This window comes from Carcharhinus amblyrhynchos, chromosome 8 (assembly GCF_965287045.1).
Source record: "Carcharhinus amblyrhynchos chromosome 8, sCarAmb.v2.hapA, whole genome shotgun sequence".
NCBI lineage: Eukaryota > Metazoa > Chordata > Chondrichthyes > Carcharhiniformes > Carcharhinidae > Carcharhinus > Carcharhinus amblyrhynchos.
Window position 1 is genome coordinate 37,553,928 of NC_137331.1, and position 25,581 is coordinate 37,579,508.

The window sequence follows — 25,581 nt, forward strand, 5'->3', positions numbered from 1 at the left end:
GTATGCCATCCAGTATTCTTTAGCGGAGGAATCAGAAAGTCAGCCTACTCCCGTTTCCTTCTCCTGATCAGTTTTACACAGAAATTATGGTAGGAACATGCTGTACACCCAGTCTGCGATGGTATTTATCCTCCACAAGTGGTCATAAACCCATGCCCCCTTCTTTATTCCAATATTCATTTTTCCTTCATCCACTTATCAATCTGATTACTAAATGCTGACATGGTCTCTGCTTCAAACATTAACTCCATTTCAGTCTCTCAATCACATGTAAAGAAGTTTCTTTTGCTCCAGATTTTAAGTAGGGAGGCAGTGGTGTCAGTGGACTAATAATCCCATCCAGGGTACTGCTCTGGGGGCCTGGGTTTGAATCCCACCATGGCAAATTCGATTTAAAAAAAAAATGACAATCACAAAACCATTGTTAATTGTCATAAAAAGCCATCTAGTTCACTAATATGGAAGGAAATTTGCCATGCTTACCTGGTCTGACCTACATGCGACTTCAAACACAAAGTAATATATTTCATTTAACAAAAGCTCTAGTGTTGCAAACCACCCAGTGCAAGGGCAATTAGGGATTGGCATTAAATGCTGGCCCAGCCAGCAACTCCCACATCCCCTTAACAAATAAAAAATTAAATGTGTATTTATGTTCCATCAAGCTAACCCAGAACAGCTGATCTGCCAAATATCCAATGAGCCTTTTTTTTATCTGCATCGACAAAAAGTAAAGAGGATTCTAGGGGGTTAGAAAGATCTGCATGTGATTATTTCATGGGTAAAGTGAAACATCAATGTGTTACACAAAATGACAATCTAATTGCAGCATTTTCAAGTTAAATCAATGAAAGCTCATTGAGTGTATCGTATTGCATTGCAGATGAAAAACAAAAGAGAATGAATGACTTTACCTGGTACAAAGTAATTTCCATCCACCGAATACAAACCAGCCTAGCCCTCGTTTCTTCTGAGTAATTCTAGCTCTTGGTAATGTGTGATAGTCGCTCTCATCATTTTCAAAGCCTTCTTCTGACATCATCAATGGCATCTCATCTAAACTAGATGACTCATCTTCCACTTGATATCTGTGTTCAGAAATGAAATATGGTTAAGCTACATTAATACACATTACCTGTAATGTTAATTCATTCAAAGAATTGTTAGGCAATTACAAAAGCTAAATAAAGTTGCTGTAAATCTGAAATAAAAGCAGATAATGCAGGAAATACTCAGGAGGTCAGGCAGCATCTGCAGAGAGAAGCTCAGTTAACAGTTGAGGCTTCTTCTCGCAAAAGATGCTGCCTAAAATGATTTACTTGCCTAATAGTGAATTTATCTGCCACAAGTAATGGAAATCTACAATCAACTGAGAACAATTAGAGGTCAGCATACAGAGTCTTGAGGCCCAATCCTTCAGTTTCCTACCATCACCCACTTCCTCACAATCTCAGATGATAGAATGCCCATCCTTAAACAGTTCTGCAAACATTGGCTGAAGTAATAAAAATACAGAAAGTGGAAGTGTTATATGATTAGAGTGCAAAGGATTTTCTCCATGTAGCCATCTGCTAAATAAGACTCGTCAGAGGAAAATATATAGTGCTAAAGAAAATCCAAGAGAAAGTTCATCAATTGGTGCCTTTCATTATAAAGCAGCAATTTAATAAATTAATATCTTATTTCAATGATATAAAAACTGAGGAATATAATTCTGTAGGTACAGTTTTTAAACCTACCACCTTGGAAAGATTGATTAAAACAACATCTTTGTTCTTTGCAAGACGTCCAACATTGGACAAAATATCCTGCACAACATTCCAAGGTAGAGTTACAGTCTTGCACAATGTCCATCAAGACCAAGGCAAAACCTCATCTGCTTGTTTTTTTAAAACTGCCCATGTCAGATCATTGCTGGTTATAAACTTACTGCCTAAATGTCAGGACTGTGGTGTACAACTAAGCCTAGCAGCTCCACAAGACGTAGATAAAAAGCGTAATTCCAGGAATTAAAACACACATTTATAGGAGCTGCTAACCACTGTTCCGCTTCACAGAGGTAATGTCTGGCCGAGATCCCTACACAAATAATGAACTTATGGCTAACTTCAAAATTTTAACCTGACTTGAGTTTCACAATAGCTATAAATTCAGTTAGATCGGAAATCAAGATGGCAGATGTAATCACTTTAAATGAAAATGCAGCAATGAGATTGGTTCAAGTCGAAGCAGTTGCCTCAAGAGATCTTTCCTAACTTATATGCGAGAGTTATTATATAGTTAAGTTCCAATTTCCTCATTTGAGTCAATCAGAAAAGTATGATTTTGTTCTGCCCCAGCACAGGGAAATTAAATGTACAGAGTACCTACCATATCATGTGTACAAGGTGTAGAAATGACCAGTGACTTGGGTAGGCTTATATTTAAATCTGATTTTCACATTGCTCTAACCCATAATCTATCAGGCATGTGTGCAAAAGAAACATTGTGATGGATGTGTTGAAAAGCAGAGGACAAAATCATTGGACAGGTTCTGTAAGGATTACTGCCATCAATGAAAGCCATTATCAATCTTGACACTACATCACTCAGATAAAATCATTTCATTTCAGATGTGTTATTCATAGCTCAAACAATCCTACAGGAAAATGAAAGAGTGCAATATCTAAAATGTTACTTCACATGGTAAACAGCACTTAACATGTGTCACTTCAGAATATAGATATATATTTAAAAAGTTCAACCTTTTGCCAGAATTGCGTATACAAAACAAGCAAATTACAGTCGTATGTTCACTTATGCGAAAACAGTCAACTTTGTGCATTAGTGATGATCCAGTTTATGAGTTAAGGACTGCTGACATGAATGGGAACTTAGAAATTCCTCTTTCCTAGTAAAATACAAGATCCTTTGTGAATTCACATACAGTACTGTATAAAACAGGCACTGCTGATTAATGGTGATTGTTAATGGCGTTCCAGTCTTTCAAAAATTTAAGTAATGTCAAATTTTCACAGTATGTGTTTAATTTATGTACATAAAAAAGATCTACAGGGTTGATTTAAATCCAAAGTTGGTTTGAAGCAAACGTGTCAAAAAGGTGTAGACATGCAATGCCCAAAGCCGAGAGACCACACGGCCTGTTGAAAATCATTCTCTGGCCATTTTCTTTTCTTTTGCAGCTCAATTCAAATTATTTTGTTTTTTTAAATAGCAGCAGAACTCCTCAGAGGATACAGGTGTGGTAGGGCACAACACAGTGCTGAGGGTCACAAGTTCAATGGTTGGTCAGCTCAGATTGAAGCATCATAGTTGGCCTGGATGTTCCCAAAGCTAAATTGGAAGAGGGAGGCACCAATGACCTCTGCTGACCTATCGGAGCCCCCCATTAAGCGTAAAATAAGAGAAGGTTGAAACTTGACTGGCGTCATACACAGGAAGAAAATGGGGTGCAAAAGAATATAGGAGGAGACATTCAGGATTATACTGTGCTGGCTTGAATCCTCTAGTGAACCATGAGCACTAAACATCAAGTGTTAAAATTGCAGTTTAAGTTTTTTAAGTTTAGTTATTAGTGTCACAAGTTGGCTTACATTAACATTGCAATGAAGTTGCTGTGAAAATCAGAGTGGCTCAAGCCAGGAATCGAACCTGGGTCACTGAGAGGCAGCAGCGCTAACCACAGTAAATGGCACCATAAAATTACTTGAACATGTTTTTGTTCAAAACACTGATGCATTAACTTTACTCTTAAATCATGTAAGATTAATTCATTTATCTGATATGAGTAAAGACAAATTAGGACTCAGTTCACATCTTCTAGGTCTAACAAGCAAGTCAGCATCAAAAAGGTGGCTAGCACTGTTGCCTTACAGCACCAGGGACCTGGGTTTAATTCCAGCCTCGGGTCAAAATCTGTTTGGAGTTTGCATGTTCTCCCCCTGTCTACATGGGTTTCCTCCGGGTGCTCTGGTTTCCTTCCACAGCTCAAAGATGCGCAGGTTAGGTTGATTGGCCATGCTAAATCGTCTTAGCGTCGGGGAGATTAGCAGGGTAAATACGTGGGGTAACAGGGATAGGGCATGGGTGGGTTGTTGTCAGTGCAGGCTCAATGGGCCAAATAGAATCCCTACAGTGTAAAAGGCGGCTATGATTCTATGAAGGTTGACTAATTGCATCTAAACATGGGGTTATGGGCTTGGCTGAAAACTGCAGTATGTTCTGAAATCATCTTTCCAAAAATGTTTATTTTCTGCGTCCTCTTGATTTAGTGAGTTATTTTTTGCAAAATTAAAGTAAGCGACCTGTTTGCATATAACATATTACTACTTAGAGTTGGATGAAAATTAATAGGTAATAATGGAGAGAACAAGGAAATGAAAAATCAGTGCTCACAAATCAAGTATTTTCAAGCACAATTATATATCACAAGAATCAAAATACAAAAGCATTCATGATCATTTAGAACCACAACACTACAATAAAAATATTTAAAATGGCATCCCGATAGTCTGAAAAACTGGAAGCTCTGAAGATTAAGTGCTAAATTGTGTAATGAGATGTAGGCAAAAATAGTCTTCTGTAGACAGAAGCTAAACTCACATATATTCTTCTACAAAAACATTAACATTTTATTAAAACACATTTAAAAGGACAAAATTATTTTGTTGGAGGATTACCATATTTGCATCATGCAAATATATTGAAGGAAAAGAAATGCCCTTGAATGGTATTTTTTTCCATGGTAAAGAAAAGTTGCTTTAACTTGCCTAATTAAAATCTGCTTGCAAACTAACTGGGCTCCACAAGACATTTTAGCACTAAAAGTCACAGTCTGTTCTCCCATTTACAGAACATGCTGTCCTCTTATTTGAATAGCTCTTTCAAGCTGTGAAACAGCAATTGTCGGGTACTGCATGGCAAATGACCAAGTAGATTCCATGGAATATTTCCTGAGGGTTCTTGTGTCTGCTTCTCCTTACCATGAATGAAACACACATGGAAACATTTTCATTAAAAAACCTTACATAAAAATTCTCACGTGAAAATATCCCAAAATTCATCCACAAGGAACCAGAAAAACGCAAGAGATCTTAAAAATAGATGGATACAGGAAATGCTGCACAGTGGAAAGGGGTGAGGGGGAGCGTCACATACAGCCAAAAATACAGTAAACCACGTTCTTGCCAGCAGAAAACAGCTCAGTCAATGACTTGCAGAAAGTGTGGTCGTTGGTGGTCATCCAAGTGATGGATGAGGAGAACTTTGTCAGTATTTTTTTGAAAAACACACTAGCTTGGTGTTTGAACCCTAATCACTGAAGCTGATCAGCAAAGCTCAATAAGTGTGATGGTTAACTGGAATATTTGAGCCAACTGTTCGCTGCTCAGAAGTGGTAGTTCTTATAGGTCGTCATTTTATAAGAGGCTTCTCTGGTACAAAATGCAAGTGATCAACATTCACAAAACAGCTCCCAAATTAACACTGCTAAATTTGTTTCTCATATTCCAGCAGCTGACTCAAAGAATTACAAAAGCTAGCAAATCAGAGCTAAATTTAACTGCCTGCATAATTGTTTTGAGATCCTTGTCAACATGAAAGCAAAGTGGCTGAAGAAGCGCAGGCTGAAGCATAAAAAGGCAAAAGATGAGGCAGAGGTCCAGGTAAACGACTGCTGAAGATGCAGTACTGACCAGGCTTTGTTAAATCTTATATGGCAAATGGACTCTGACACTTCTGTTTATACATCTTTTTCTAAGACCATGGGTTTAGAGGCACCTTGGATGCTGGTCATGAGAAGGTCTTGTACATTGATCTGTTGTGGTACCGTGCCTTTATGTGCAGTAGTTGCGAAATAAAATGGGAAAACAAAAAAAAAACAAACTCCATCCTAACAAAAAAAAACAGAACTGTTTTGTACAGAAGGTTCTCTCAACTTATCTGACATGATGGGTGAAGACAAATTAGGTCTCAGTTCACATCTTCTAGATCTAACAAGCAAATCAGCATCAAAAAGGTGGCTAGCATTGTTGTCTTACAGCACCAGGGAACTGGGTTTAATTCCAGCCTCAGGTCAAAATAAAAGATATCAAGAGGTTATCAAATATACATGAAAAAAGTCTAATGAAAATTTCAATTTTAAGAGAAAGATTTCCAAATATGTAGACACTATAGAGGGACAGGGTTGGATTGTTGTCGATGCAGTCTCAATGGGCCGAGTGGCCTCCTTCAGTGCTGTAGGGATTCTATGATTCTATCAGTGGCATAGTGGTGTTGTTGCTAAACTCAATCCAGAGATCCAGCCCTGGGGATCTGGGTTCGAATCCTGCCGCACCAGTTGAAGTTTAAATTCAATTAAAATTTGGAACTAAATTATCGTAAAGCCCAATTATCGTCTGGTTCACTAACGTCCTTTAGGGGAGGAAACCTGTCGTCCTTACCTTGTCTGGCCTACGTGGGACTCCAGGTCCACGGCAACATGGCTGACTCTTAAAATGTCATGATGTGAAGACGACGGCATTGGACTAGGGTAAACACAGTAAGAAGTCTCAACACCAGGTTAAAGTCCAACAGGTTTATTTGGTAGCAAAAGCCATTAGCTTTCGAAACACTGCTCCTTCATCTGGCAAGTGGGATTTTAGTTCACAGACAGGGCATATAAAGACAAACTCAAATTTACAAAATAATGTTTTTTAAAACCTGTTGGACTTTAACCTGGTGCTGAGAGACTCCTTGATGTCTTAAAATGTCCTCAGAGATGGGTGAAGAATGCAGGCCCAGCCAGGGCTTCCCATATCCCATGAATAAAAAAAAAGTCAACAAAATTCTGTCACCCAGCTAACAATTTTTAAACTTCCTGATCAGATCATTTGGAAAAGAAAGAAAAAAATTTAACTAAAAATGGTTTGTTTTGTAATTTGTCTTTAAAGATAAAGATAATTAGCCCAAAAGAAAAAAGATGGGCAAGGCTATAGAGAAAAGACAAGGGAGCAGGACTAGATGAGAGTTGCTCTTGCAGAGAGCTAGCATGGACACAAGGGAACGAATGGCTTCCTTCTATGGAATCAACCATTTCATAATTTTGTTAAATGAATGGCACAGAAAAACAAAAGGTTAAAAATAAGTTCAGGACAGGTGAATAAAGTCTCATGATGCTCAAACGAGAGAACGGGCAGTCCAACCCAAAATATTAACCAATCCCTCTGCTTCAAACATCGATTACTTAATACTGTTCCATAAATTTTCTACTTCAGGTTTCTGGTATTTGTTGTTTTTCTTTTCAAGAGATGCTATGTGGTCAAATGAAGGTAAGCAAAACAACCCTGTTCGAGGTCTCCTATCTTGTTCAGGTGCTGTGAAGTGCTCCTATTGAAACAGTCGCAATGTGAAAATTAGATTTTTGGGAAACTGCCATAACACTGTACAAAACTGGAAACATTATTTCTCTGTGAATGTATAATACAGAGAGATGAATATTACATAAATACAATCTGAACTCTCCAATTGTTCTGGAACAAAGCAAAAGAAATCTATGTAACTGACTTATGTGAGGAACTGCACCAATAGAACAACCCATTTTGAGCACAGTGAACAAAGAAATCTCAAAGTGCCTTTGTTGTCAAGTATATTAGTGATCCAGGTAAAAACTCTTCAGATGGCCAACTGAGAGGCTTAGTTTTTCCACATGCTCGTGAAGTGATATTGAGTGCTACGAGTGCCTGCAGCAAAACTTTGCAAAGGAACATCACGACAGCAATGTGGTAAGACTTTCCTGCCATAGCGATTAGCTAGTCCAGTTGTAGGCTAAATTGCCCAATTCAAATCTAAAAGCCTAGTTAATCCCAATCTTTCAGCCCTCATCAATCCGCACCTTTACTTACTTCGAGCCATTCAAGTGCTCCAACTAGCATGGTATCAGTTATTGAATCATAATGTTGGTGACAACTTCAGCAAAGCCGAGGTGTACACCTTCTACTGATGGAGAGATTTATTCCAGTACATATACCATACGAGATTGTCAATCCTCAAAAGCCAGAGTTGAGTTAGTAAGAGGCTTGTTTGAAAAAAAAGACGACCAATTGTCTGGACTACTTGGGAATGCAACCTGGTCAAACAAAAATGGAGGAAAGTATTGATAGGTATAGTTGCTACATGGGCCAATTAAGCTAGTTATGTGCTCAGTTTGTTTTCTGAGCAACAACTTGTATTTATATAGCATATTTAATATTCCAAAGTACTTGACAGAGCAACAAACAACCAAACAAACAAACAACCAAACAAACAAAACAAACAATCTGGGACTGAGCCACAAAATGATATTAATAAAGGCAACCAAATGCTTTGTCAAAGAGTTAAGTTTTAAGGAGTGAGTTAAAGGAAGAGTGAGTAAAGAGACAGCAAGGTTTTGGGAGGGAATTCTAGAGCTACAGATCCAGACAGATTGAGGAACAGCTGCCAATGGGGAATTAAATTCAGTGATGCTCAGGGGTCAGAACTGGCCAGTTGCAGATAGGGCTGGAGGTCAGAGGTAGGAAGGAGGCGATGCCAAAGCTTTTTTAGCGGGGGAATGGATTTGAAAATGAAGAAAATTTTAAAACTGTGGTGTCCCTTAACCAGGAGTTAAAATAGGTCAGCAAGCACAAGGGTGACAGGTGAAACAAGAACGGTGCGAATTAGGACACTGGTAGCAGAGTTTTGCATGAGTTCATGTTTATGAAAAGGTAGAAGATGGAAAGGAGCCAGGACGACATTGGAATAGTCAAAATTTAGAGGTAACAATAGACACGAGTGTTTCAACAGCTGATGAGCTGAGGCAAACATTGTGTCAGGCAATGTTATTAACATGGGAACAGGTGGTCTTAGCAATGGCGTATATGTTGTCAGAATATCAAATATAACACCAAGATTGAAAACAGACCGGTTCAGCCTCAGACAATTGTCATGAAGAGGGATGACAGCACAAAGACTTTTAGTCTTCCCAATATTCAATTGGAGGACATTTCTGTGCATCCAGTACTGATGACAAATGAGACAACTGGGGAAATCGAGAGAGGTGGTAGTGAGGAAGAGATGTGCACCAATCTGTGTAGATGTAAAACCAATGCTGCATTTCCTGATTATACTAGGAGAACAGTAGGTACATGAAAAATGAAAGGCAGCTAAGAATGCTCCAGATGTAAATGATGAAAGGGTAAGAGAAGTCATTTTAGGCAATTCTTGGACTCCAGATGGGGCGTTGCATTTGAGTGCAATCCCATCCAGCTGGGAGACAAGTGGAGAGACAAGGAAGGAGAGTGGTGTGCACAAACAGGTTGGAAAAAAACCATGAAAGGATACTCTATGAGCATCATAAAGGTGCAGAAGCATGCCCATAGAGTAACTGATTCGCTTGACGGGAAAGTTTGGGTCATTTAGTTTTTGAGAGATATAGTAGTTACATTAAAGGAGTGCGAGTTGACATTCCAACATTTTATTTCATGTGGCAATTGTCTGTCTCAATATTTCCCCCCATTACTCCTTTTACCTGTTGACCCAATTGCATTCCCAAGTAGTCTTCAGATTATCAGTCACATTAGTTTGCAAACACTTATAGGACATGTACTGCACTTAGAAATCTTCTTAGGACCAAGTTGGAAAGTTGTTTTCCATAGGGAAATTTAAGCCCAAAGTTAAGGCATAGCCTTGCAAAAATATTCATTTCAGGTTATCCTGAATTTGATTTGCTTTTTGTGGTCGAAGTTTTACAACCATAGCAAAAAAAACAATTGGACATTATGTCAAACTATATAGATCCAAAGATTTTATTATTCTGCAACTTGCTCTGTAGTAGAACAATTTATGCCACTATGGCATGAGAGTGAGCAACATAAATATATTTTCCATTGGTTATTCAGACTTTAGACTGCTATTTTCAGCAGGTTTGAACTCAAAACAAAATAGATAACTGACCTGAGACCAATAGAATTTCCAACTTCTGCAATTGTAATGTTTGTTAAGTAGGTTTTTTTGCTTCAATCATACTCTTCTGAATCCTGGTATCCAGAAGACATTCACAATAAAGGATACAATCCTTGACTTGTGACAGATAATGTGTATTAGGTCTAACGAATCTGACTTTCTAATGTACCCTCTGAACTGGCAAGCAATTTAATACTTTTCAAAAGCAATTTTCCTATTGTGCTGCAAAATTTCAGCACAGTATTTAAAGTCAACAATAAGTGATGAATTATGTATTTTTTCATAGGCAAGACAAGCATAGTGTGCTCTATATTAACCACATCTCTGGTAGTCTATTCATCAATGATGTGACATCCTTTTGCACTTAACAGCTACTGTATGTCAATCATGGAACATTGAAGCTCTGGTAATTAAACGTAAGACTAGTACTTTTTTTAAATGCAAGTACGAGAAAATAGTCTGAACAAAGGATACAAAACAGTCGCCATCAAAACTCACAGCATGAATGCAGCACTCATTTAGTCCATCAAATAGACAGGAAGACAGATCTCTTACTAGGGCTGCGTATTGTACTATGAATGTTACATTATTCCCATACAACCTAAACAAATAATGCCTGAAGTGGCATAACAGAATGTTGAAATATCTGGACTTTACTCAATAATCAAAGTTTTACTGATATTTTACCAAATGTGAATTTAACATTCATTTCAACCCAGCAGCTCCCTTCTCTATTGAATAGATATCCAAATTTTGAATGTATTGAAATACCCCCACGAAAGATTAACAACAATTGTGGCCATGCCAGTGTCATCCGCATTCCAAGGACGTTAAAAAAAATTCCTGCCCACCCTAAATGATGCATTACAATGTCTGCTAACTTCTGTATTTTGTGATCAGCCCAACTGCAACCAAACAAATATTGGAGATTAGCTACTGAAACAGCTCATCAGCATCCTAATACAAGATTCTACAGTACGTCAGGATGCTATACTCACTAATTCTTCCCTAAACAGAGACTTAAATCAATCCCCAAGTACTGTTAGAATATGAAAAGAAATCATCACCCCTTCAACATGAGAATTCACATATTTATGGTGAGTTCCATCGATCATTTGAATGTCCATTTGGCTCAGTGATATCATTCTTGGCTTGGTGTCAACATCATGGAACACTGGAGCAGGAGGTAGCTGTTCAACTCAAACTTGCTTGCCATTCAAACAGAGCACGACTGATCATCTACATCCACACCATTTTCCCCCATCTCCATACTGCTTGTTGCTGTGGGTATCCAAACATTTGGAGATTTTGGTCTTGAGCATGCTCAGATTGAGCTTCCACACTGCCCTGTGAGGTAGACACCACCCTCTGAGTGAAGAAATTCCTCCTCATCTCAGTCACAAATGGCCTGCCCTTAAATCTGAACGGCTCTAGGCTTATCAGCAAGAGGAAACATCCTTACGACATCTATTCCTATTCTGTTTTAATTCTGTTACCCAATCCATGCAAATATATATGCCAATCCCACATACTCTAATTTTATTTGCTAATCTCCTGTGTGGCGCCTTATCAAAAGCCTTCTGAAAATCCAAATTTACCACATCCACTTATTATCCTTTATCTATACTACAACTAACATCCTCAAAAAACTCCTACAAAGTTTGTCAAACATGAGTTCCTTTCATAAATCCATGTTGGCTCTGCCAATCAAATCATTGTTTAAGTGTCCAGGTCTCATATCCTTTACTACAAACTAACATTTTCCCTGCTCCTGACATCAAACTAACAGGTCTTTAATTCTCCATTTTCTCCCTTCTTAAATCACTGCAGTAACATTTGCTACTTTCCAGCATCTGTTAAATTTTAAAAGAAAATTACCAATGCATCCATTATTTCTACAGCCACCTCTTTCAACACTATGGGAAACAGCTCATTTGGTCCATGGGACTTATGAGCCTTCAGTCCCATTAATTTTGAGCACTATCTTTTTATTAATAGTATTTTTTTTCACCTCCCCATTTCACAAGTCCCTTGGTCCCCTAGTATCTCTGGGAGATTTTCTGTATCTTTCACTATGAAGACAGAGGTTTCTGCGACATTTCCCTATTCTCCATTATTTCTCCTTTCTCTGCTTGTAATAGACCCATATTTGTCCTAGCTAACCTTTTCCTTTTCACAAACCTCAATATTTTTTTACAATCCACTTTTATGTTCCTCACTGGCATTCTTGCAAACTTTTCATTTTATCAGTTTCTTTGTCCTCCTTTGCTGGATTCTAAATTGCTTCCAATCCTTTGGCTATCACTTTTTTGGCAAACTTAAGCCATTTCCTTTGCTCTAATGCAATCTTTTAACTTATTTAGTTAGCCACAATGGATTCACTTTCCCTTTTGGGTTTTTGTGCCCAAGATGTAACTTTGTAATACTTTATTTTAAATATTAGCCATTGTCCACATACCATCAAACCTTTTAATGTATTTTCCCAATCCACCACAGCAAACTTGTCCCTTCATGGTTTATTTTGTTCAAGGCTTCAGAATTAACTATGTCATTTTCAAACTTAATGTAAAATTCTATCAAATTGAGGTCACTATATCCAAAAGGCTCCTATACAAAATTAATTAGCCCCTTCTCATTACATAATATAAAATGTAAAGCAAGTTCTGCATTGGCAGAGGTACCACTTTTCCAATGAGGAACTAATTCAAGGCTCCATCTACCAATAAATGCATGACTTCCAACTACAGTCAAAAACAGAGATCTCCTCACACTTAGGCAATCACCATCAGAAACAAAGCCTGACCACTGACTGTTTGTGGTGTCTATTGTGCACAAGATGGCTTGCTCGTTTGCCAATAAAACATCGACTCACTTCAGAAGCAATTAAGAGGATGCCCCAATACATTTCACAACCAAAGGGTGTCAAAAGATGCTTTTTTACAATGATTTTTCCCTCTTATCAGTATTCTGCATCTTTGCCGGAAAGAACATGCCTTCAAGTAATTGCCTCTTTTCTCAGAGTTACTAACATTATGGTACCTAGACCAAGGGTGTGCCGAAATAATGTTCAAACTTTAAATAAACAGGGCATTCACTTTTGATTTATTATTGTCACATGTATTGGTATACAGTGAAAAGTATTGTCCCTTGCACACTATACAGACAAAGCATACCATTTAGAGAGATGGAAAGGAGAGAGTGCAGAATGTAGTGTTACAGTCATAGCTAGGGTGTAGAGAAAGATCAACTTAATGCGAGGTAGGTCCATTCAAAAGTCTGATGGCAGCAGGGAAGAAGCTGTTCTCAAGTCAGTTGGTACACACCCTGATTTTTGTATCTTTTTCCTGATGGGAGAGTTTATGTCCGGGGTGCGTGCAGTCCTTAATTATGCTGGCTGCTTTTCCAAGGAAGTGCAGATAGTGTCAGTATTGGAAGTCAGACTTATATTTATGTCTCACATTCAATGTCTTTATGTTAACTTGACTGGTACAATTCAGATCTGCTTTAGCTACCTTCGCAAGTTCACTGATAGCAGCTGTCCCTTAATCTACCTGTACAATAGCATAAAACAGGAGCAAAACAATTTTCCTTGTGATCTGAACTGGGCATTCATGTCCTTTCAGCGAACGTTTCCTTAATCTTTCTGAAGAGATAGGATGAGGGGTTGGGCTGGGTAGGATGCTTTTTCAGGGAGTTGGTGCAGACTCCTATACTATTGGAATTCAATGATTCTATGAGATCATCATCACATGGTTGTTTGGGCAAAATTTATTGAGCAAATATTGGCTGCTGTGTTTGCAAACACTGCAACAGTCACTGGGAATCAAAGTACATAATTGGCTGTAAAGCATGTTGAAATGCCCTCAGGATGCTAAAGGCGCTGACAATAAATGCAAATTCTTTATTTCACAATAAAACAAATGCACAAAAATCGCAATTATGACAAAGTTACTTAATTTATTCTGTACAATATATCCACATAATAGTTTAAAACTAAAGGATAAATCCATAGGGCAGCTTGCCTGATTTAAACAAGTTGACTTTTAAACTTTCTCTACAGCATTTCAATCTAAATTATCCTGAAAAACTTGGCCAGCTGTGCAGCACAGCGTTTCAAAAAGCCTCATATTCCAGCGTCAATAAGTTACTGCCCACAGCCAAAAAAGGGATTTAAAAATAGAAACTTTCACATAAGAGGAGAGGATTTTTTTTTGATTCTGAAGACAGGCTAACAAATTGCTCATTTACAATGGGGAAACATGAAAGCTAACTCATTAGCATGTAAAACACCTCCTGTCAAAGCTTTTTTTTCATTTTTGTTTTAAATACTCTTTCAAAATCCCAAAATTCATAATAACTCCTTTTATTTTAAATTCTCAATGGAAAACAGTTAGAAAAGCACAAAACCTTGAACAATAAATATTGGTGTAGAATATAATCAGAAAAATCAGAATTAAAAGCATGGATGAATACCAACTAATAACACCCATACATTTCAGTGCAATTTACAATAACTGATTAGTCAACCTCCAAATTTTGAAACTATATTTCTGCATCATTACTGAAATGACATGACAGTGATTCAGCTGCAAAATTAGAAAATACCATGCCAAGACATATTACTTTTAAGTTTCTTTAACATGATCATTTCGAGGAAGGCAAAAAAAAAACAAGTGGGTCAGACAGGCAACTTAGGGAGTTGTAATTTGGGCACCTCTGCAGTAGGTGCTGTTAATCACAAGTCAGCAGCAACTTGTCGGAAACAAATTTTCCAGGATTAACTGGGGTGTCCTGCTAAAAGCAACTTTGCCAATGAAATTTCTCACAAAATGCTTTGAAGCTGCATTACTCAGAGTTGCAAAGTAGCCCACTGATCTTCAAGAAGCAAGACTGAACACTAAGCTCATGAATATGGGAGTGAGTCTCCCCTTTGGCAGCTGTTATCATCTTCAGTGAAATATACTTGGACAGCTTCAAAAATTCCCCACAGTGCAACACGCTGTTAAGTGAGCAATTTCACTCAAGAGGTCACAGCTGCATTGGGAAATGGAATGTCCTGCTGCTGCAGTGCAGGGATGATTTCCGAGCTTGGGGTTACAGCACATTTTTGGGACAGTTCAAACAATAGAAGGAGCAGCAACACTCACTTTCAGTGCATTGGCTGTGTGTTTGAAATCTAGGCCGAACTGTCGTAAACAGTGGGACTTATTATGTTATAAAAACATACTCTACATAGTTCAGCTGCTATGCAACTAAGATGTTTATACATAAAACACTTCACTTGCGTTTGTGACCTCAATAATCAGTGGTAATAAAATGTAAAATCCAAGAGTACGCTGTCAGATTTAAAAAATAAATTCACATCAACAGTAACAGCAACATGGTGGTAGTGATTAGCACTGCCACCTCACCAGAGTCAGTGACCCAGGTTCAACTCCAGTCTTGGGTGACTGCTTGCATGGAGTTTGCACATTTTCCCCGTGTCCACATGGGTTTCCTCCCACAATCCAAAGATGCGCAGGTTAGGTGAATTGACCATGCCCCTTAGTGTCCCAAGGTGTGTAGATTAGATGGATTAGCCATGGGAAGTGCATGAGATTACAGGGATAGGGCGGTGGAAAGAGGGCCTGGATGAGACACATCGTCAGTCGATGCAGATTCGATGGCAGAACGGCCTCTTTCTGCACTGTAGAATTCGATGAACTGTTTTTACATGACAGTGATAGCACATTGGAAGAACCGACATCTTGTGCCACTGTCATAGGATCATACTTTGAATTTCCCACAGTGAACTTTTAATGAGTATCAAGGGCGAGTCACCCTGCCATTTTTCTTCAATTGGCACAATAGAATACTGTAACTACATTGTAGCAAACATCTCAGTTTCTCCTTTTGGATGAATATTATAAAGATAGCTGTGGAAAGAAATATGGCTTGTGTATTAATTAATTGGTTGCACAGTATATTTGTTCTAAGTATGCAAATATTTTTAAGAAAATGTCTGCTTTTAAGTGACAGATGGGCAATGAAGGACATGAGTTACAATAAACATTTTGACTCCATTTAACCTATACCACACATTTTGCAATTTACCTTGGTGGATTTCCTGCATTGAAGGTATGCCCCTAACTAAAGTAGCGCCCCACTTCAAAAAACTTCAATCCTTTCAATTATGAATGGCCTGTTCCAGCTAGATAATTTCAAGAAGCCAACACAAAGATCAAGGTTAAATATTTATGTCACAATTAAACTGGCATTTAAATTACTCTTGACTCCAATCCAATTTGAGAAAACAGCCTCAGAAAAAAAATTCACTTGAGTTATGATACTCAATTATGGTAGCTATGTCCCTTTTTAAATTTACACACAAAAAGAACTTAGAATTTTCACAGCGAATCAACCGTATCTAACTATGCACCAAAAGTCTGATATTTTCTCAATGCAAAAGCAAAATACTGCAGAAATAGGAACAGGATAGACTGGAAATACTCAGCAGGTCAGGCAAGATCTGTGTGGTTAACATTTCAGGTCCATGGCCTCTCATCAGATACTTCCTTAAATCTGCTTCAATTCCCTCCTAGGCAAGATACTGTGGATTTATGTTCCAAAGGAGATCCTTGACTTGTACAAAGCAATCAGTAATTTTGACATCAGAGGGCCATGGATTGCATCTTTAAAGAGTACTGTGTGCAGTTTTGGGCGCCGCACCTGCGCAAGGATATTTTGGCCCTGGAGGGAGTGCAGAGGAGGTTTACTAGGCTGATACCGGAGTTGAGGGGATTGAGCTATGAGGAGAGGCTGAATAAACTAGGCTTGTACTCGTTAGAGTTTAGAAGAATGAGGGGAGATCTCATTGAGACGTATAAGATGATGAATGGGATGGATAGGATAGAGGTGGAGAGACTCTTCCCGCTCAAAAAAGACAGTAGGACTAGGGGGCACAGCCTCAAGATAAAGGGGAGGCGGTTTAGAACGGAGTTGAGGAGGAACTTCTTCACTCAAAGGGTGGTGAATCTCTGGAATTCTCTGCCCGTTGAAGTGGTGGAGGCTGCCTCGCTAAATATTTTTAAGAAGCGGGTTGATGGGTTTTTGATAAGAGAAGGGATTAAGGGTTATGGGGAGAGGGCGGGAAAGTGGAACTGAGCCACGACAGATCAGCCATGATCTTATTGAATGGCGGGGCAGGCTCGAAGGGCTAGATGGCCTACTCCTGCTCCTATTTCTTATGTTCTTATGTTCTTATGTTCACCTCTCTTATGGCAAACTGGATCAAAATGCTTTATAAAGACTGACCAAGTAGAAGCTGACCAAATGTGCTGTTAGAGGCTAGGTAACATAAAACCTTTGAAATCATCTTGGAAAGTTCATTATGCTCAGCCCATCCTCTTATCCTTCATAAAGAAGGAGGTATAGCATCAACTGTGGTGCTTTTTCAAGTTATGAAAATTGCTATTAATTTTGACAGTCCTATTCCCGGCTACTTCACTGGCAATCTCGGCACCATAAGATAGAGAATCAGAATTAGGCCAAATCAGCCCACAGAGCCAAGCTGAAATGTTTCTCAATCCCATTCTCCCACCTTTTCGCTGTAACCTGGATCCTCTTACCAATTAAGAACCTATGTCTCTCTCTCTCTCTAACACAATCAACGACCTGGTCTCCATAGCATTTTGTGGCAATGAATTCTACAGATTTACCCCCGCTGGCTGAAATAATTCCTCCTTATCCAGCTTGTAAAGAGTCGTTCGTCCCTTTACTCTGAGGCTGTGCCTTCAGATCCTAATCTCTCCTATGAATGAAAACATCTTCTCCGCAACCACTCTATCCAGGCCTTTCAGTATTCTGTAGGTTTCAACAAGACCCCCCTCATACATCTAAACCGCCCGAGTACAGACCCAGAGTCCTCAATATGTCAAGCCTTTCATTCCTGGGATCATTCTCGTGAGCCTTCTCAATGTCATAGAGGAATTCAAAGCTGCAAACATTCCCCATTCCAACTTGACCCATAACCACCTATTTTGAGAGTAGTAACACCAAGGTTGGTCTATCACCTGCAAGGTGTCTGAGACAGTGAATGCTCGATGGAAACAAGGACCCCCCCCCGCATCACTGTCAGGAAACAGAGGGTGATGACCACTTCTCCTACCTAGGGAGCAACATGTCCAGGGAGGGTGATACAGAAATTGATGTCCACATAAGAATTGTCAATGCAACATCAGTCTTCCAGTAGTTCTGCACAGTTTCAGTATCCTACATCTTCAACACTGCAATGAAGTTGCAAGTCTGCATGTCCGTAATATGACAGCAAGACATTGAAACGAACATCAAATGTGTCACATTGGACCTCTCTAACCAACACTGCCTACATAAGATCCTGAACATCACATGGAGAGACAACAAAGGAGTGCTATGGAGATCTGGTCAGAAGCACCTGTGGGGTACTGTGAATGGGAAATGACAGACTGAGCAGACACAGTTCACTCGGACATAGGTTGTCAGTACAATGAACACACCAAGTAGAAAAAGACAGGGCTGGCTAAAGAAGACCTGGTGAAGTACACTCAAGGATCTTCAAGAAGGGGACACCAACTGGGTTGGAGCAAAAAAACTGATGGCCTGGGGCTAGTGTGGAGTTTTTCCTGCACATAAACTTGCCTCAAAAAGGATCAGAGGACCTGTCCAGAGGTCCAGTAGACTGCTTAAGCACTCAAATGGAGCTCCATATTAGGCTACTGTTAGTATACCTCAGATCAATGCAAGACAACAGCTTAATACTGACCTGAATGTGGCACTGTGACAGCAATTTCTATTTCTGTGGAATTTGCGCTATTAAGCACTTTGGTGAATCTTCTGTCATTGCCTTCAACATCTCAAATCCTTAACGTGACTGGCACTGTAGTCTAATTACCATTCATGGCCTTCCACCAAAGTTATGTACTTTCCTTTCAAAACACACTGTGGTGCAGTAACTACACTGTAGTTGATGGCACATCCTCCGGCTCTGGATTTCAGCGTCAAAAGTTCCTTAAGGCTGAGTACTCTCACTCTGTTCCTTTTCATACCAATGACATCACCCAACCCTATCCCTTTGCCAATTTTGTTTTCATTCTGCCTTCATCAATATTGCAGGGTTGCTTACTCTAGCATTCAGTGTAATGATCAAATAATTTTGTGCCATTCCAACAGCAAGACTCTTGGTTTTTTTTAATTTCAAAGAGGCACAGTTTCTTCTTGCACCTTGATTCTGATCAACAACTACTGTTTTTACTGCTTCTATTTTATTGTCCAACATCGGGTAGTGGCATGGTGAAAAATCAGGAGGTGAGTTTTCCTACCACCTCCCTGCACTGTACAATTCTTCCCCTTCCTGCAGAGAGATCTGGAGGAGGGAACCGAGTGTAGGGTGTCGAAATTTGCTGATGACACCAAGATTGGTGGAACGGCGAATTGTGCGGGGGGTGTGGAGAGTCTACAGAAGGATCTAGATAGGCTGGGCGAATGGGCCAGGAAATGGCAAATGGAATTTAATGTTGGCAAGTGCGAAGTGGTCCACTTTGGTAGGAAGAATGGTAGGAAGGACTATTACTTACGTGGCGAAAAACTGCAGCAGGCGACGGTGCAGAGGGACCTTGGGGTCCTTGTGCATGAGTCGCAAAAACCCAGCTTGCAGGTGCAGCAGGTGGTCAGGAAGGCTAATGGGATGCTGGCCTTCATAGCGAGGGGGATTGAATATAAAAGTAGGGAGGTCTTGCTGCGGCTGTATAGGGCATTGGTGAGGCCGCAGTTGGAGTACTGTGTGCAGTTTTGGGCGCCGTACTTATGCAAGGATATTTTGGCCTTGGAGGGAGTGCAGAGGAGGTTTACTAGGCTGATACCGGAGTTGAGGGGGTTGAACTATGAGGAGAGACTGAATAAACTAGGCTTGTACTCGTTAGAGTTTAGAAGAATGAGGGGAGATCTCATTGAGTCGTATAAGATGATGAATGGGATGGATAGGATAGAGGTGGAGAGGCTCTTCCCACTCAAAGGATAGTAGGACTAGGGGGCACAGTCTCAAGATAAAGGGGGGGGGGGGGGGGTTTAGAACGGAGTTGAGGAGGAACTTCTTCACTCAAAGGGTGGTGAATCTCTGGAATTCTCTGCCCGTTGAAGTGGTGGAGGCTACCTCGCTAAATATTTTTAAGACGCGGGTTGATGGGTTTTTGATAAGAGAGGAGATAGGGTTATGGGGAGAGGGCAGGAATGTGGAACTGAGCCACGACAGATCAGCCATGATCTTATTGAATGGCGGGGCAGGCTTGAAGGGCTAGATGGCCTACTCCTGCTCCTATTTCTTATGTTCTTATGTTAGAAGTCAGCCATATTCCCAAATACATGCAACAGCAGAATGCTGGGTCCAGTTACAATTTTCCTGCTTCTACCACCAGGAGATGTGTGGTAGTAGATTCTTTGGTAGAAGCGCTGTAATAATTGGCACTCATCATCTTTCTGGCCCTAAACATGAATGTTTAGATCAAAAGTCATTTTTAGATTTTGGGAGTACTTCTGCACCACACACAACCCACAATTCCCCAACAACTGAATGTAGCTACAGCTTGTGGGACTGCTGTAGGTGTCCCACTGTAATGCAGCTACATATTACTTCATCTCGATGAATGATACCCAATTGGTGTCCACCTTCCAGTTACAACACATCAATAGAGAAATAGATCTCAATCTGAGCACGATAGGTCAGAAATACCGACTGAACCTCCCCACAAGACAAAAGTTAAAACTTAAGAATTGGTTCATCTATTGTCACTCCAGGTCTTTCGATCTCCTTTGAATGCATACAGACCTCACACATCCCTTCCATTGCTAAAGTTGGTTCCAAGACACTCAATTTCTCTGATTTCTGTGCTCGAGCATCCCCATTTCTGTTCCTCCACCATTTGCAACTGCACTTTCAAGGTGCTAAATTTCAGAACTCCACTTTAAATTTCTCCAACTCCCCACCTCCCTCAAGACATTCCTTAAAACTTCTGTCCTAAACCAAGCTTTTGGTTACTTGTCCAAATATCTCATTGTTGATGTCAAATTTGACAGTGCTCCTATAAAGTGCTGTGGGAGGTTTAGTGTAAGAAGTGCTATATAAAACACAAGCTGTTTGCTTTTTCGAGATGAACTTTCTTTTCCTCGATTTTAAAAACATGCGCCATCTTTTTGAAAATATGGTGGTCTGTATATCTTTCCTCCTCTCCACACTGCCATTATGTTGAAATTGAGAGTCATCGCACTGTCTCATTCTCAAATTTGTACATACTCAGGACTGTGGCACTCTGCCTTGTTTTATCCTTTACACAACTCTTCAGGATTTAAAAACCCAAACTTAGCATTATCCATTCATTATTTCTTGATTTAGCACTTCTCTTATTTTAATCTCAGTTGCACTTGCACAGTAGTTATGTCACTTCATTCTGACTGTTTCAAGGTGAAGAAGCATAGTCTAGAGTGCAACACCAAGTTTGAGAGAGTTGGACAAATTTGAGAGATTTGTAACTGATTTAAGTTGCTTTGCTCAATAACATTGAGATCAACTGCAGCATACTACTGTTGTTCAAGGGTGTAAACAAGGCCCTTCAGAAATGCTTAATACCATTTCACTTAGTATTTTTACTAAGTGAACAATCAGAAGTGTGCCCAAATTATAATTTGAAACGAAAACTGCTGCCTTATTAGGACAAACATTTTTCTTGTCTACTTTCCAGAATGGAATGACGTTATAAAATGATGTCAGTTCTCTGTGGTTTTGAGATTCAGCTCCTTCAGTTTCATCTACCATGCAACCATCTGCAAACATTAATAATTCAATTACTTATTTTAGTAAATAGTTGTGAATATTGAATATTAAAGCATTAAATGAGTCATAAAAATTTTCATTCAAGAGAAGTTGGATTTCTAGTTATGATGACTTGGAACACTGAAAAATTACTAAAATGAGTATAAAAAGCAATATGAACAATTGAGCAAAAAAAAAGGAACTTGCAAGACATTTTACCCCCATTAGATCACCCCTTCATTCTTCTAAACTCCAAGAAACATAAGCCTAGTCTACTCAATCCCTCCTCATAGGACGACATCCTCTTCCCAGAAACCAGTCCAGTGAACATTTGTTGCACTCCCTCAGGGCAAGTACATCCTTAAGTAACTCTTGAACTATACACAATACAGGACACTGGTAAAGCTACATCTGGAGTAACAAGAGTTTTTACTCTTATTAGCCAATCCCTTCATAAAACAAATTCCATTTTCCATCCAAACTGCTTGCACCTACATGTACTCTAATCACAAAGCTAACAAGGATACCCAGAATGCAAACATTTCCCTGTTTCTCACTATTCAAAAAGTATTCTGCATTTTTATTTTTTCCACTAAAGTGTTTACTTCCGCAATTCTTCACATTACATTCCATCTATGTCCTTGCGCAATCACTGAACCAGTATATATCATTCTGCAGCCTCTTCTGTCCTCACTTTGCATCAGCAGCAAACTTGTATACATGACACTCCATCTCCTAATCCAAGTCCTTAACATAAATTGCAAATAGCTGAGCCCAAGGACTGATCATCGTGGTTATTCTATTAGTTCCACTCTGCCAATCCATAAATTGCTTCTCAGCCTTTCGATCAAGATCAAGTGCCAGATCAAGCCCAAGGTCAGGTGCAATGCCTTTTCATGTCAATTTGGACCTTGTACGTATATCTCTCTTGTGGGACCATGGATTCAATCTGACTTTGTTTTTGGAGCAAGGAGATGGACCATCAGAATCATAGAGCCTGCATCGTCAACAATCCCACCCAGGGATTTACTCTGCTCAAGCCCACCCAGGCCCTATCCTCACAACCCCAAGTATTTACCCTGCTCATCAATCCACTGACATTAAGGTGCAATTTACCATAGCCTATCCACCTAACCAACATATCTTTGGACTGTGGGAGGAAGCAGAAGCATCCGGAGGAAACACTTGAGGAGGACTCCACACAGTCACCCAAGGCCAGAATTGAACCGGGGTTCATGGCGCTGTGAGGCAGCTGTGCTAACCACCTGTGCCACCATGCCACTTATTAAGGGCTTGCCTAGACCACTCTATGCATTCGCTTTGTAACTTTAACTAATTTTTTAATGCCTTGTATATTCTTACTACTTTCCTGCCATCAGCCAATCCTCAAATGATATTAATATATTAGTTTCAGTTTCATGGGTCTTAATTAGTAAGACAACCAAAAAACACCATAGATATAAACCCATAGAATCCCTACAGTGCAGGGGGTTGTTCAGTCTGCACCAACACTCTGAAAGAGCACTGTACCTGGGCCCACACCCCTACTGTAACATTCTAACCATGTTATGAATTGTAATAAGTAATGGTTTGCACATATAGATTCAAACCAGATTTATTGAAGAGCTGTTCTCTGCACTGCACAGAATACAATGAGTAAAACAGGAGTCTCCAACAGCCAAATGATATCACTATCAAATCACATGATCAATTCTTAAAGCAATCATGCAACCCTTTTAAATATATAACATCCCTCCCTTTTGTTTTTGTGATGACGACAACAAATTACTATAATGTTACACACTGGATCAATAATACTCTAGTCACAGTACTATTCACCATTGATCATTATACATAGCCAATAAGAAAGCTGATCAGGAGGATGTCTATTCCTCTTTGGTTTTATACAACATTCTGAATTTGACTGTTCTTGATCCTAAAAGTATGATTTGGAACTTCAGTAGACATTTCTTCTCTTGAAACGAATTCTGTATCATTCTCACTCTGTCTTCTTCAGTAAGGAGGATGACTGTCCACCTAAGAAATGCTGTGTTATTCGTTATGGGTTCTGTGTGTTCTTGCATAGCTAATAAGCCTGATCCGTGAGCTGCATCTTTGATCGCAAGCTTGGCAGATGTTTGGACTCTAGATTCTGGTATTCCTTACTCACATTACTTATCCTGGCGTCTTCTTGCAGTCAGGTGTCCTTGAAGAATTGTGTCCTTTCAATCAGTTCTCTTCTGAACAAAAATAAAAATCACCTAGGCGTTAATGTTTATGTTGCATTTCTTGAGGTAAGCCTTCAGGGTGTCTTTGAAGTGCTTCCATTGTTCGGGAGCCTGCCTTGAGCTGGATGGTTATAATTTGCTTCGACAGTCAGGACTCTTGGCACCCTAAGCACATGGTCAGCCCAGCAGAGTTAGCTTCAGATGATCATTTCCCACCATTCTCTGGGTGAAAGTTCCATCTGTCAGAACAAATCTTCAATTAAAGGAAGTGGATATTGATCAGCACATAATTGGTCGTTTTAAAATCAGCACAAATATGAACTGAACCATCTGGTTTCATGACAGGTACAATGGGGTAGTCCAGTCATTCATTGTAACCAGCTCTAAAACACCAATGTTAACAAGTCGTATTAATTCTTCTTTGATTTTGAGGCAAATTGCACATGCCACCTCTCATGCTTTGAGACTCTTTAGTTGACTATTCGACTTTATCTTGAGTTTCCCTTAAACTCCCTTCATTGAGCCAAGTCTCTCTTCGAATACATTCCAGGTGCTGTAGGTCTGTTTTGACATTGACCAATCTGTTGACAATGCTCCAGTTAAGCTTTCCCTTCTCCAACCACGGTCTCCCAAAAGATAGAAAATCACTGATCACAGGGTGAGGCATCTCCGCTATTTCTAACCTTTTAACTGAACGATCTCTGTATGAGCTTAAAATCGTCAACTGGTTTTAAAGGAAGATGGTTTAGCTTTTCTAGATATGTAGTCTTGGGAATTAAAGATACAGCAGCACCAGCATCAACCTCCATCCTAATATGTTGTCCATTTAACTTCAGAATCACCCAGAATTTCTGTGATTCACTCTGTATGGATAATACATCCAAATAGAACTCTTGATGATATTTCTGGACATTTACTTCTTAGCCATAATTGTCAGCCAGTTAAGATCTGTTCTTGGTGTTACAATGAAACAAAATCTCACCTCCAATTTTCTTTGTAACATCCTATCTATATTAGGAGTTGTGGGTTTTAACAAAAAAAAACGTGGTTTGCAGACATATTCAAATAACGGATTTACTGAAGAGCTGTACCCTGCAGTCAGATGCTCTGATGAAGGGCCTGCCTGACTCAAAACATTGTCTCTATCCTGATGCTGTCAGACTTGATGAGATTTTCCAGCATTTGTTGTTTTTGTTTTAGATTCCAGCATCCATAACATTTTGCCTTTAAGTAAAACAGCAGCCTCCAAACACCTTAATGGCATCAGCATCAAATCATGTGGTTAGTTCTTAAAGCAACTATTTTAAATAGACAACATCCACCCCATTCCTCTAACTCCACACATTTATCATGGCTAATCCACCTAACCTATACAACTAGGGGCAATTTACCTTGGCCAATACACCTAACCTGCACATCTGACTGTGGGAGGAAATCCAAACAGACACAAGGAAAACATGCAAACTCCACTCCACACACACACAGTCACCAGAGGTCGGAATCGAACCCTGGTCCCTGGTGCTGAGAGACAGTAGTGTTAACCATTGTGCCACCCTTGACTTGAGACATAAAACTTGA

The 25,581-nt window shown here is 39.5% G+C and overlaps 1 protein-coding gene across 1 annotated transcript in view; it reads right to left on the reverse strand.

The window, feature by feature from the left end:
• Positions 1–25,581, reverse strand: part of atp9b (ATPase phospholipid transporting 9B) — a 290,399-nt gene that overhangs the window by 249,464 nt on the left and 15,354 nt on the right. Inside the window, exon 2 of the mRNA XM_080193897.1 lies at positions 915–1,088. Coding sequence (XP_080050023.1) covers positions 915–1,088 — 174 coding nt within the window. The remainder of the gene's footprint in view (positions 1–914; positions 1,089–25,581) is intronic.